The 12,564-nt window shown below is 39.2% G+C and overlaps 1 protein-coding gene across 9 annotated transcripts in view; it reads right to left on the minus strand.

Annotated features, from left to right (window-relative positions):
* The window catches only part of LOC133547081 (ankyrin-2-like), a 150,679-nt gene that overhangs the window by 99,680 nt on the left and 38,435 nt on the right, over nucleotides 1-12,564 (minus strand). For 8 of the 9 annotated variants that reach the window (XM_061892879.1, XM_061892880.1, XM_061892884.1 and 5 more), the window contains exons 3-7: nucleotides 9,371-9,469; nucleotides 8,363-8,461; nucleotides 8,188-8,286; nucleotides 6,165-6,350; nucleotides 2,711-2,734 (exon numbers count right to left, since the gene is read on the minus strand). In XM_061892879.1, the coding sequence (XP_061748863.1) occupies nucleotides 2,711-2,734; nucleotides 6,165-6,350; nucleotides 8,188-8,286; nucleotides 8,363-8,461; nucleotides 9,371-9,469 (507 nt within the window). The remainder of the gene's footprint in view (nucleotides 1-2,710; nucleotides 2,735-6,164; nucleotides 6,351-8,187; nucleotides 8,287-8,362; nucleotides 8,462-9,370; nucleotides 9,470-12,564) is intronic. The other variant, XM_061892877.1, reaches the window with a different exon arrangement.

The following is a 12,564-nucleotide window of genomic DNA, read 5'->3' on the forward strand; positions in this document are numbered from 1 at the left end:
ATTTTTAATATGTTTTAAAATATATTTTTGTATAATTACACAATACTGTCAAACATGTGAAATTAACATAATTTGCCATTACATGGAGTACATATTTTTTTCTCCCAAAATAGAAATAAATTGTACATTTAGTAAGAAAAGTAAAAAAAGAAAAAGTACAGCTGTTTTTATGGTAAAAAAAAAAAAAAAAAAAGACTCAAATGCCAGAATTTTACCGTCAAATTAACTTTTTTTTTTTTACTGTAATTAAAAAAATGCAATTTTACAGTAAAATGTTGGCACCTGAGCTGCCAGGTTGTTTGTATTATTATTATTTTTAACCGCGAATCAACAATTGTAGAATTGTATGCGTATTACTGTACATGCCAAAAAGGCACCACAGTTTATTACAGTAAAAAAAAGGACTGTTTTTTTTTTTTTTTTTCATTTAGAGGAAAATGTTGTAAAAACTACAGATGGATAACTGGCTTTGAAATCATTAGTAGTATTTATTTCTATCTTTAATAAAATAGAAATAAATAGTACATTTAATAAGAAAGGTTACAAAAAAAGTACTGCTGTTTTTATAGAAAAAAAATAAAATGCAGCTCTGATGCCCAAATTTACATGTGTTTTTTTACTGTGACTAAAAAAAACTGCAATTTTACAGTAAAATATTGGCACCTGAGCTGCCAGTTTATTATTTATTTATTTAACCGCAAATCAACAATTGTGGATTTTTCTGTGTATTAGATTATTACAGTAAAAACAAGTACTGTTTTTTTTCCGTTTAGAGTTAAAATGCTGTAAAACCACAGTACACTTTTCAAATGTACCATTAATTTATTGCTACTTTTACATTGCACAATTTGATGGATACCTTGCTTTGAAATCATTATTAGTATTTATTTCTATTTGAAAAAAAAATGTTTTGAAATTTAAAATATGTTTAATATATTTTTGTATAATTAGACAATAATGTCAATAATGTGAAATTAACATAATTTGCCATTACATGGAGTACATAATTTTTTCTCCCAAAATAGAAATAACTAGTACATTTAGTAAGAAGGGTTACCAAAAAAAAGTACTGCTGTTTTTATGGTAATTTTTTTTTTTTTTAATGCAGCTCAGATGCCAGAATTTTACTGTCAAATTTGCATTTGTTTTTTTTACTGTGACTAAAAGAACTGCAATTTTACAGTAAAATATTGGCACCTGAGCTGCCATTTTTTATTTTTATTTTTAACCACAAATCAACAATTGTGGATTTTTCTGTGTATTACCGTGAATGCCAAAATGGCACCACAATTTATTACAGTAAAAAATAGTTAAGTTTTTTTTTCAGTTAGAATTAAAATGCTGTAAAACCACAGTAAAAGTTTTCAATTTTACCATTAATTTATTGCTACTTTTACATTGCATAATTTGATGGATAACTGGCTTTGAAATTATTAGTATTTATTTCCATTTTTTTTAAATGGTTTGAATTTTTAATGTTTAATAATATATTTTTGTTTAATTAGACAATACTGTCAAAAATGTGAAATTAACATAATTTGCCATTACATGGAGTACATAACTTTTTGCTCCCAAAATAGAAATAAATAGTACATTTAGTAAGAAAAGTTAAAAAAAAGTACTGTCAAATTTACATTTGTTTTATTTATTGTGACTAAAAGAACTGCAATTTTACAGTAAAATATTGGCACCTGAACTGCCAATCTTTTTTTTTTTTTTTTTTTTAAACCGCAAATCAACAATTGTGGATTTTTCCGTGTATTACTGTAAATGCCAAAATGGCACCACAATTTATTACAGTAAAAAAAGGTTGTTTTTTTCATTTAGAGTTAAAATCCTTTAAAACCACAGTAAATTTCACAATTTTACTATTAAGTTATTGCTAGTTTTACATTGCACAATTTGATAAGTACCTTGCTTTGAAATCATTATTAGTATTTATTTCTATTTGAAAAAAATGGTTTGGATTTTTAATAATATGTTTAATAATATATTTTTGTATAATTAGACAATATCAATAATGTGAAGTTAACATAATTTGCCATTGAATGGAGTACATTTTTTTACATGAGTAGTACATTTACTTTATTGATACATATTATTTCCAGGCTTTTGCAGGCCAAACAATATGAATTTGGAGTTTGAGTTTGAAACCCCTGCACTCGTACACTCAAAATGGAAAAAAAAAAAAAAAAAGTATGATAATAGGTTTGATTTCCACTTATACTGTCATTCTTTTGGAATTCATTATTTATTTATTTATTCATTGATGGCGTTTAATTCGTCCTCCTTGTGGAGCTCGCGCAAAGTTGACAATTGTTCCAAATGAAAGGTCGTTTTGTCACAACATGCAATATTTCTGATGAAAATGCAGTAAGCTTCACTACAAGTCAACTCTGCGTTAAATGTCGCTAAGCTACAAGGGGAAGCTATCCCCAGAAAATATTAGTAAGCTACACGGCTGAAGTAGCGAGCTACATCAAAGCTACATTTCTACCTATTATATTCAACCTCAAAAAATGGGTACCCTTTTTTATTTTGAAACAAAAAAAATTCTTCAAAATTCTACACCAAAACTTTCAGTTTCAGAGTGAATATTCTCAAGTACGGTACAAAACCATACAAAATGCAACATAAGGAAAAAAAAGTATAAATAATGAAAAAAAAAAAAAAAAAAAAAAGGCTTTACAATAAGAAAGCTGTCCTATACCTCTGTGGTTCTATTGACCATCATCTGAAGCAGGAGAAAACCAGGGAGGAAAATATCAGAACATATAAACTACATTTTTTAATGTAGCCCGTTTCCCATTAGCTACATCACTTTACTTACGTCATTTAGTGAAGTACTTGACCCACACCAGAAAGGCCCCCCTCTACCTCAAAGAACTACTCACCCCCATATCCTCCAACCACCACCTCCAACCTCCAAGGACAAAGCTACGAACTATAGCTAATCCCAGTCTGTGGAACGCTCTCCCTGACCACCCGAGGGCACCACAGACTGTGCATGCCCTTTTAAAAAAGCCTTAAAACCCTTTTTATAAAAAGCCTTTTTATAAATATATGCATACTAGTTCTAGCTATTAGGCTGTTCTAGATTTTATTTGTATTTATTTTTATTATCTTTGTATTATTATTATTGTTATCATTATTATTATTATTATTTTTTTTTAATACACCGTAGCACTTTGAGGTTGTTTGCTCAATGTAAAGTGCTTTTTACAAATAAAATCTAATTATTATTATTATTATTATTACCCCGCCCCCTCCCCAAATTAAAACCACCGATGAACGGTTAGTAACTTTGTCATGATAAGCTTAATTCACAGTCAAGTTGGCGTTCACTGTGTTCTTTCTCTCTCCTTCAGATGAAATATACTAAAATAATAATGGACTTGAATCCAAACCACTTTATTTAGATAGCACTTTTTTTTTTTTAAAACAATAGAAGTTTCACAAAGAAGTTGAGACAAACATACTCTGAGAGTCAATAATACAAAACATTTGACTATAAAATAATAAATACATCAAATAAATCCCTTGAGGGTCAATTTATGGCTGGCTAGCGCCTATACAGCTGCAGCCGGGGTACGTAGCTCCGACTCCCCCCCTCCCCAACCCCTCTGTTGCAAGTTTTGTTGATTCTATGGAACATGTTTGTGTGCTATAGTCAAGATCGGTGGTTGGATCATGTTTTGGTTAGTTATGTTCCGTTTAGTTTTAGACTACCTTAGTTCCTGTTGTGTGCACTCTTGGGTTTATTTTGGTCACCGTGGGGATTAATTGGGTTTTACCTGCCTCTGGTTAGTGGTCCACGCTCAGTTGCTGTCGGCCACCAATCAGAGGGCGACTTATTCCCCTTGCTCGCCACGCTCGGTCTGTAAGGTTTGTACCTTAGCTTCACGTGCGACCTTTGGTTTGCTTCCTGTTTTTTGGTATGTGTTATGATTTGCGAAGATTAAATCATGTCCCGGGAGAACAACCCTGCAGTAAGCTGCGACCCAAACCCTGACAGCTATGGCTATGAGTTTTTTGTCCTTGGCCCTAGTCTGGACCCCATCCCTGGAGTTAAACCTTTGACTGAATATATTTTTACTCTCCCCATACCACTCCCCAAAGTTAGACCTGTTTCTCACCTTTTTTTCTAAGGGGCGCCGGAAGTTGGCAGACCCATAAGTGATCCTTTTTCGGGCTGCTTGTAATGCCTCTGGTATTAATAAAGTACTTCTGAACTGAAACTAAAATAGACTAAAATCAAACAACTCTAATGCTGGTTTGAAAACCAAAGAGTAAAAATATTTTTTAAGACTTGATTTAAAACGCATTAAAGAGGTCGACGTCCGAATAACAAGAGGGATATTGTTCCAACGTTTTGGAGCCACGGCAGAAAATGCACGATCCCCTCTGGGTTTTAAACGGGTGTGGTAAATTATATCGTGTACCATTTTCTTATATGATTGTGAGCAAACATGTGTTTGTATTTGGTCACAGAATCCTTTAGAGGATTATTCTACTAAAGATAACTTCAAAGGTGCACATGTCCACCACAATCTCTCGAAAGAGTGGTGGCTCTTGCCCCCATGAAAACTGGAATCCAGGTTTGGATTTTTGGAGGAAGTGTAAAGACATTAGCAACATCTGGTAGGAAGCCCTCACAGGTAAGAGTAGAGGATAGGAGTCGGCCGTCACCTGACTCAAACCGATCAGAGGAAATATATTTACTTGCCAAGCAACAAATTGGGCTTTGTCCAGACTGTCCGGCTTCAAGGCTGTACGAAGAGTGGGGGTCTTTGTGTCAAAGGTATTTAATGATAGTGGTCCAAGAGGACAACAGAAGAGTAATCAAGCCCATACTCGTTATCCTGGAAGCTGCGGTTCCAGTCTGAGAAATAAAGCTTATTGTTCGACGATTCCTCGTTGACGTTTTCTTGGCTCATCACCCATCACACGACCAAATATACAACTTGACACAAAAAAATAGTTCCTCATCGTAAGCTCTTACAATAACAGTAGCTATGTGCACATGGACTCACTTAGTCGGATTAAAAGCCTAACCGGACTAAAATTGCTTTATGTAAATACGCCATTTGGATAAAAATTTCTTTCCGATCGAGACAAGTGGTTAATTTCAAGAATCTTTGGGATTGGAGTGCATGAAAACACATCTTTCGGAATTCGGGTTAAAATTATCCTTACTGCCCATGTCTTTAATGTAAGCTATACTTTGTTGGTAGAGGTTGGACTGAAGTTAATAGTCTCGGAATGAAGCGATAGTGTTGCTGCCGTCTTCCCTTATTCAACATGTACAAACATAGCGTTATATACCGTTGAGTTGGTTCCTTTAAAATGAGACGAGCAGAAACAAAAGTATGATGTGCAGTGTCATGTGTCGATGTAACAATAACAGGAGGGATCCAGTTGTCACCTCAACGAGCAGTTTCATTCATGAAATTACAGCTACTCCAAGTGCTAACTACTAGCCTCAAACACAATACACACAATTGTTGTGACATGTGCCAAGCCGTACATAATCACAACATAAAAAGCATTTCAAAAAGAGAGGTAAAACAAAAGTAATGATAACGGTGGACATGCAGAAATGCACAAATCCTTGTGTGTTTACAGCGGAAATCACTGCTGCAGTGAGCAAGCTCGTCCAAGAGATGGCGCAACAGCACAAATGATACCACAACTCCGTTTATGCAATGTTTTGCGCATGTCAAAGTCAAGTATTCTGACTTAAATTGGGATGCCTGAAAATGTACGTTATAATCCGATCATTTTTTTCAATGGCCATGTACAAAGTAGCATTCTAATCCTAATGAAGATCTGAATAAATAAGTGTTGTCCATGTACACGTGTTGCAAATACTTGTTCAATTTACAGGTCACTGCATATAATTTTTTGGGAGTTTTTTTCGAAGGATATATAAGCGAGAACAGATGACTCCCATAAGCTACGCTGTGAGCTGTTTTGTACTTGACGTTTTTAACCCCATTTAGAATGTACAAGAAAATTAAATAATAAATTAATTAAAATCTTGTGTACTTCATGGCGGGCTGTTGTGAAAAAGTATTAGTCATTGCACATGGGTGGAGCATGGCTCCAAAGTATCAGGTGTCAAAATCCGAAACTGTCGAACGAATGTAAAAGGAACTTCTTACCTTGGACTGGACATCGGCGTTATGGTCGTTCTGGAGGAGCAGGGCTGCCGATTTGGTGTCGTCTTTGCGAGCGGCGATGTGCAAGGCCGGCAAACGGACCTTTCCTTTTGTGTCATTCTCCAATAAAATGGAAACCACCTGATTGTGGCCCTGCTGAAGAGCAATGGCCAGAGGGGTGAAGCCATCCTGTGTGGGAGAGGACCAATAGGCATGAATACTTTTGGTATGGGTTTATATCTAAATTCTGGACTGCAGTCACTTACGTTGCCAGTGTTTAACACTAGTACACTGTGTACTAGCCTTCAAATTTTTACCAAATAATTATAGTGTACTTGATCAACCCAGAGCACTATAAAATAATCAAGGCAGCTTTAGAGGGGTCGGGCATTGGGTGGTCCGGTTCTGCAGGGAAGTCATTACCATCTTCCCATATATTGTATTTCAATATCTTTGTGTTTCACAATTGCAAGGTACTTTAATGACCAGTTAAATTTAAAACACAATTTTATACGAAAGATGTGAGTCCCTGATTCAACTGTCCATCAGTTTGGGGGTCCTTGGGTTGGAAAGCTTTGAAAACCCCTGATAAAAGCGAAAGGCGTATTCCTTCAATACTTCCAATCTCGTGTCACGCCTCAGGAGTCACTGATAAGAAGGGACCGACGGTACTGGATCGGGGCGAAACTGTCCTGTGACAGCAGAGAAGATCCCTCAAAGACCTACCTCATTCAAGTACAGATGCCTGGTCGGCAGAAGAGACTGAGGTCCAAGTCACTCCCGCCTTGATAGGCAGAGCCCTGCAGATTCTCACAGATCAACAATCAGAAGAGCGGCTTGATTGTTGAGTACTAGAAGAATCCCTGCGACAACGTTGTGGTCATCGGACAATGCAAGAAACCAATTCTTCAACCGTTGATCAAGGCAAGTTGCGAGTCTAGGTGCCTACACGTGTTGGACCTCCAGCTCAACGCACGACAAATGAATGACTCTTATGACATCGCAGAGCAAAGATAACTTTCCCAGTGAGTTTCATCTGTAGAGACGTCCAGCTAACCTAAAACAGGGGGGTCAGAGTGGGAAAACTCCCTCTCCCTCATGCAACAAATCACTGGGCCGCTAGGAGCAAACACAGGGAGTGTAAATCTGCTGTAACATAGACAAGAGCCAGTGCAAGGCATTAGGGTCCACCATCTTACCCAGCGCCCTGCCTGGAACCATGGTCCCTCAAGCTTCAGAGTGGAAGTGCACCAGATTCCACTGGACCGAGCAAAGATGCTTTCCGTGACAGTAGCTGAGATCAAAGATCCGTGCGTCATCTGCCAAATTGGACGGCGATTGTGGACAAATTCTGGGCCACACTACATCTGGGCTTGGAGGCTTTTGGATGAAGACCACTGCAACCAGTTGGAGGAGAGGGACTGCGGCACCTTGCCAGGGATGAACCCACCGCGTCACCACAGCAAGCAAAAAGTGAGTTGTATGATATTGTATTTTGGTTGTGGGTGTTATAGCATCAATTCATTTTAACGTTGATTTGAGATCTGAGTGTTTTGAGATACAAGCTCAGTCATGGAACAAATAAAGCTCGTAAAATGAGGTACTACTGTATATACTTGGAGTGACCATACCTCGTCTCAACTTCCAGGCAAGATTGAATTTGACACCCCTGTCTAGGAGCACACTAAGACGGGGACTTATGAATCCATCCAGGGTGTTCGAAGTCTTCCTTCCAGGTCCAGTTTTCATAGATGCGTCAACTGAGTTTTAATCTCAGTGCCATTCGGATTAAATAGTTCTTTGCCTTGTCTGTAGGGTTGCACTCAGACACTGTGGAAAGTATCATTTTGGTTTCTATACGAAGCATGTGACCGCAAGTGGTCGCAAAACCCTCACTCCTCTCCACCTGAGGCATGATCATAGACCCCAAATGTCCACTCAACTGGAAATTGCTTTTACTCCCTTGGTATTCCTTCAGAATCACAAACACCGACTTCAACAGATCTAGAACCAAAGGACTCTTCACCTCTGTGGCAGTGCTCTGGTTGCCCCCGTTCTCGAGAAGGTATCGCACCACATCCAAGTGATTCTCCTGGGCGGCCATGTAGAGCGGAGTGAATCCATTCTGCACAATCAAACAAATGATATAGCAACAAACCGTAGACCGAGAACTGGAAGAACCTGAGATCATTTGATTTCACCTGGGATTGTGTGTTGATGTCGGCACCTTGCTTGACCAGAATCTTCACCACTTCAATCTGACCCGCGAGAGAGGAGATGTGGAGAGCTGTATTTCCTTTCTAAATCCAGGTCAAAACAAAACAAAACAGTCAAGAACATATTTTTAAGATCGACATGAAAATAGAACCCATAATTACAACTCACTTTCTTGTATTTTTGTTGATGAATGTTGGATTCAAAGCGATTGTTTGAAAGTATTTTTGGCCACATCTTGCTAAATATTGTTTTCCTGGAATTATCTATTGGAAAATCTAGCTCCCAAAGAACATTCTATGGATATGTTTGTCACAAAAAACGGTCTCAAGGACCCTTGCCCAGAATTGTACAGGAAGTCGTCCGTTATGGTTTGAAGCTGATGCCTTAGGGTCATTTGAGTAATTTCTTAAGAAAAATTGCGCCCATGAAATTAAATAAACATTGTTTTGGGCCAATTTGATTTAGCAACATGTAATTAAATGTTATTTATATAGCACTTTTCACAGATAAAATCATAAAGTGCTGTAAAAAACATGGTTAAAGTTAAAGTACCAATGATTGTGACACACACACACACTGTAAATAGTTGGACATTGTGGGATTGTTTCATTTGCATAAATTCATTTTATTTTGCAATTGCACAGGAAAGAGACTATTTATCGTCCAAAAGATAAGAAAGTGAAGTTTAAATGACAAAATGAGTACTATGGCATGTCACATATAAAAAAAATAATGATAGTGTCATTATGGATTTTAGTTAGAGTAAATATGAATCCTGATGCACTGGAAAAGTATTGCCTCTCAATTGAAAATAAAAATAATAATAAAAATATGCTGTTTTGAGAGTAAATCAGGTCAAGAAATATTTTTGTTTTAAGATGGTCTTTTAAATGACTTCACAATCATTTATATTTTATACCATATTATTCCCACTGTGAGTGACATTTGATTGACTCCCATCTCACTCTCCAGTTGACTTTGGATTTCCTTACCTTTGTGGCAGAATTCAAGGCAACTCCCCTTTCTAGCAGCTCCTGAACCAGGTCTACGTGGCCCTCCTTGGCTGCCAGGTGCAGTGCGTTGAGACCATTCTGAAATACAAAAACAAGGACAATCGTTAAGTTCCACTTACGCTATCATTACTAAAGACTGTTCGACCATTTATGCATTTCTGTAACATTAAAAGCATTTATTCAAACAATTATTTTTAAAATGGTAGCATTAACAGGCGCCTTTCCGGGAACTTAAGGGATACGGTACGAAACAAGAAATAAAGAAATTGCTTCGCTGAAATAAGCAGGGGCGTCAATGATAACATTGCTTGGATAGCAACATATGTTGTATGTACGTACCTGTATGTACCTTTCAGCATTAATGGTGTCTTCACAGATGTGTACGGAACCCATGCCGTGGTTACTAATACACCCCAATACCATCACAGATGCTGGCTCTTCAACTTTGAGTCTATAACAATCCAAATGGTTCTTTTCCTCTTTGTTTCGGAGGACACGACATCCATAGTTTCCAAAATCAATTTGAAATGTGGACTCGTCAGACCACAAAACACTTTTCCACTTTGCATCAGTCCATCTGAGATGAACTTGGGGCCAGCAAAGCCGGCGGCATATCTGGGTGTTGTTGATAAATGACTTTTGCTTTGCATAGTAGAGTTTTAACTTGCACTTACAGATGTAGCGACAAACTGTAGTTACTGACACTGGTTTTCTGAAGTGTTCCTGAGCCCATGTGGTGATATCCTTCACACACTGATGTCAGTTTTTGATGCAGTACGGCCTGAAGGATCCAAGGTCACAGGCTTTCAATGTTGGTTTTCGGCCTTGCAGTGATTTCTACAGATTTGCTGAACCTTTTGATGATATTGCGGACCGTAGATGGTGAAATACCAAATTTTCTTGCAATAGCTTGTTGAGAAATGTTGTTGTTAAACTGTTGGACATTTTGCTCAATCATTTGTTCACAAATTGGGGACCCTCGCCCCGTCCTTGTTTGCGAATGACTGAGCATTTCATGGAAGCTGCTTTTATACCCAATCATGGTACCCACCTGTTTCCAATTAGCCTGTTCACTTGTGGGATGTTCCAAATAAGTGTTTGATGAGCATTCCTCCACTTTCTCAGTCTTTTTTGTCACTTGTGTCAGCATTTGCAAGTTTTCCAGTTCGAACGTTAATTATCTTGTCTTTGCAAATGATTTGCAAAACATTGCATTTTGTTTTTATTTACGATTTACACAACGTGCCAACTTCACTGGTTTTGGGTTTTCTACCATTTCTACAATACAATACCAATGTCCATATTAACATAATATAGATATATTATGCATTTAATTATGAAAATACAACTGTGAGTACTTTTGAAATGTTATCAGTGTGTAAAGTGCTTGTGGAGGGGGTGTGTGGCCTGCTGGCCTGCCGCAGAACGGGGTGTGCCAGGACCGGCCTCGAAGAGAGCGACAGGTGCGTAGATGGCCCGGGTGGGCCGTGTGATCTTATCACTTGTCGTCTTTCTTAGTTGGACCTGGACTGAGAGCGAGTGAGTAAGAGACAAAAAGACAGTGGCTGGAAAGAAAACTGCTGAACGAACTTATATAAAATAAAACTTTTGTAACCCTGATCCGGGCTCTCATGGCGGTGTTGGGTGGTGTGAGAAACCCACTGGAGGGCAACCTCCACAATTCGGCACCCCAAACAAGCCGGACCACCTAAGGGGATGGAAGCCGGCCCCCTGGCAGCAGTGACCAACATTCTCGCAGAGGTGATAGCGGTCAGCCATTGGCAGCTGGAGGTGATCCACCAACAAGTGGCCCAGCAGAGCTACACAAATGCAGGCTCTGGCAGACCGGGTGGGAGCGGCACGGCCAACATCAGCGTCCGATCTCATACAGCGCATGGGGGAAAGTAAAGACCCCCATACCTTCATAGACGGTTGAACACGCCAGGAGCTTCGCTGAACAACGGTGTTTTCATCTGCATATTGAAGGTCCTTGAGGGTGTAGTTACCAAGGACCCAGGGATCTGCTCGCAGACTCTTGACATAATTAATCAGGGACACAATTAAAACATTTCAGAAGCTGCAACACAGCCCTGCCTTACCACCATTATTTATGGGGAACCACTCGGAGCGCGATCATAAGCTTGTATGCAGGTACAGCTTCCAAAAGAGTGTGGTGATTTTGGTTTGGGCTACGAGAGACTTCAGGATGTTACAGAGAGTCTCATGGTCCCCTGTGTCGAAGGAAGCCTTAAGGTCAATAAGGGAGATCAAGAGGTGCCGGTCCTTTTTGAACTCCGGGGACTTTTCTATTTTGAGCCGGAGAGCAGAGATTAGATCGAAGGTGGAACCTTTGGGCATGAATCCGGCTTGTTGTTGGCGGTGTCTGCTTCTGGTTATGTGTAAAGCGTGGGTGAGTAGAACGGAGGTGGATAGTTTGTTCGAAAGTGCCCAAAACCATTGGTCTATGCCAGGGTTCTACCAGCCCGTCAGCTGACTGGCGATCGCAGGGCCAATGACTCGGCATGGTAAAAACAAGAGTTATCTGTTATAGTTTGCAGAGGGGAGGGGACGGCAACAGACACCAGGGGTTGATTGCTTTATGTATTTATTATATATAAAGAGCATATATACTGTATATAATAATAATAATAATAATCAAAGAACGCTAAATATAGTAACTAATAAACTGAGGAAATGAAGTGTGACTGTGGAGAGGCGGAGCCGACGGGCCGACAGCGGGATTGGACAAATCATGGTCCTACCCAAGATGGCGGCCAGGAGGCGGAGTATGCAGCGGAACGGAGAGGGGGGGCGCGCCTGGAGTGCCGCTGCAGCGATCAGAGCCAGGTGCATAATTCACATACCTGCTCTCATTCTGTGCATCTCCTCCTGCTGTATAAAAGGGGAGAAGGAGGAGCAATGGGGGCAGAAGAAGTAGGAGAAACAGCAGACGAACAAGACTATCGAGCCGTGACAAAATATGAGCCCCCGGGGAAGACGGAGTCACCGGCAACCGAAAGGCCAGCCGAGTCAAGCAGCAGTGAAGGAAGCGCTGGAAATCTGCGCGACCGACTGGGACCTAGAATGGTTTATTGAAACAATAAACGAGAGTCAAGCCTGCTTAGCCATGTCTTTCATTGATGGTCCATGCAACCCACACGGTGGCGGCAGGA

The sequence above is a fragment of the Nerophis ophidion genome, unplaced genomic scaffold (genome assembly GCF_033978795.1).
Source record: "Nerophis ophidion isolate RoL-2023_Sa unplaced genomic scaffold, RoL_Noph_v1.0 HiC_scaffold_60, whole genome shotgun sequence".
NCBI classification, from domain to species: Eukaryota; Metazoa; Chordata; class Actinopteri; order Syngnathiformes; family Syngnathidae; genus Nerophis; species Nerophis ophidion.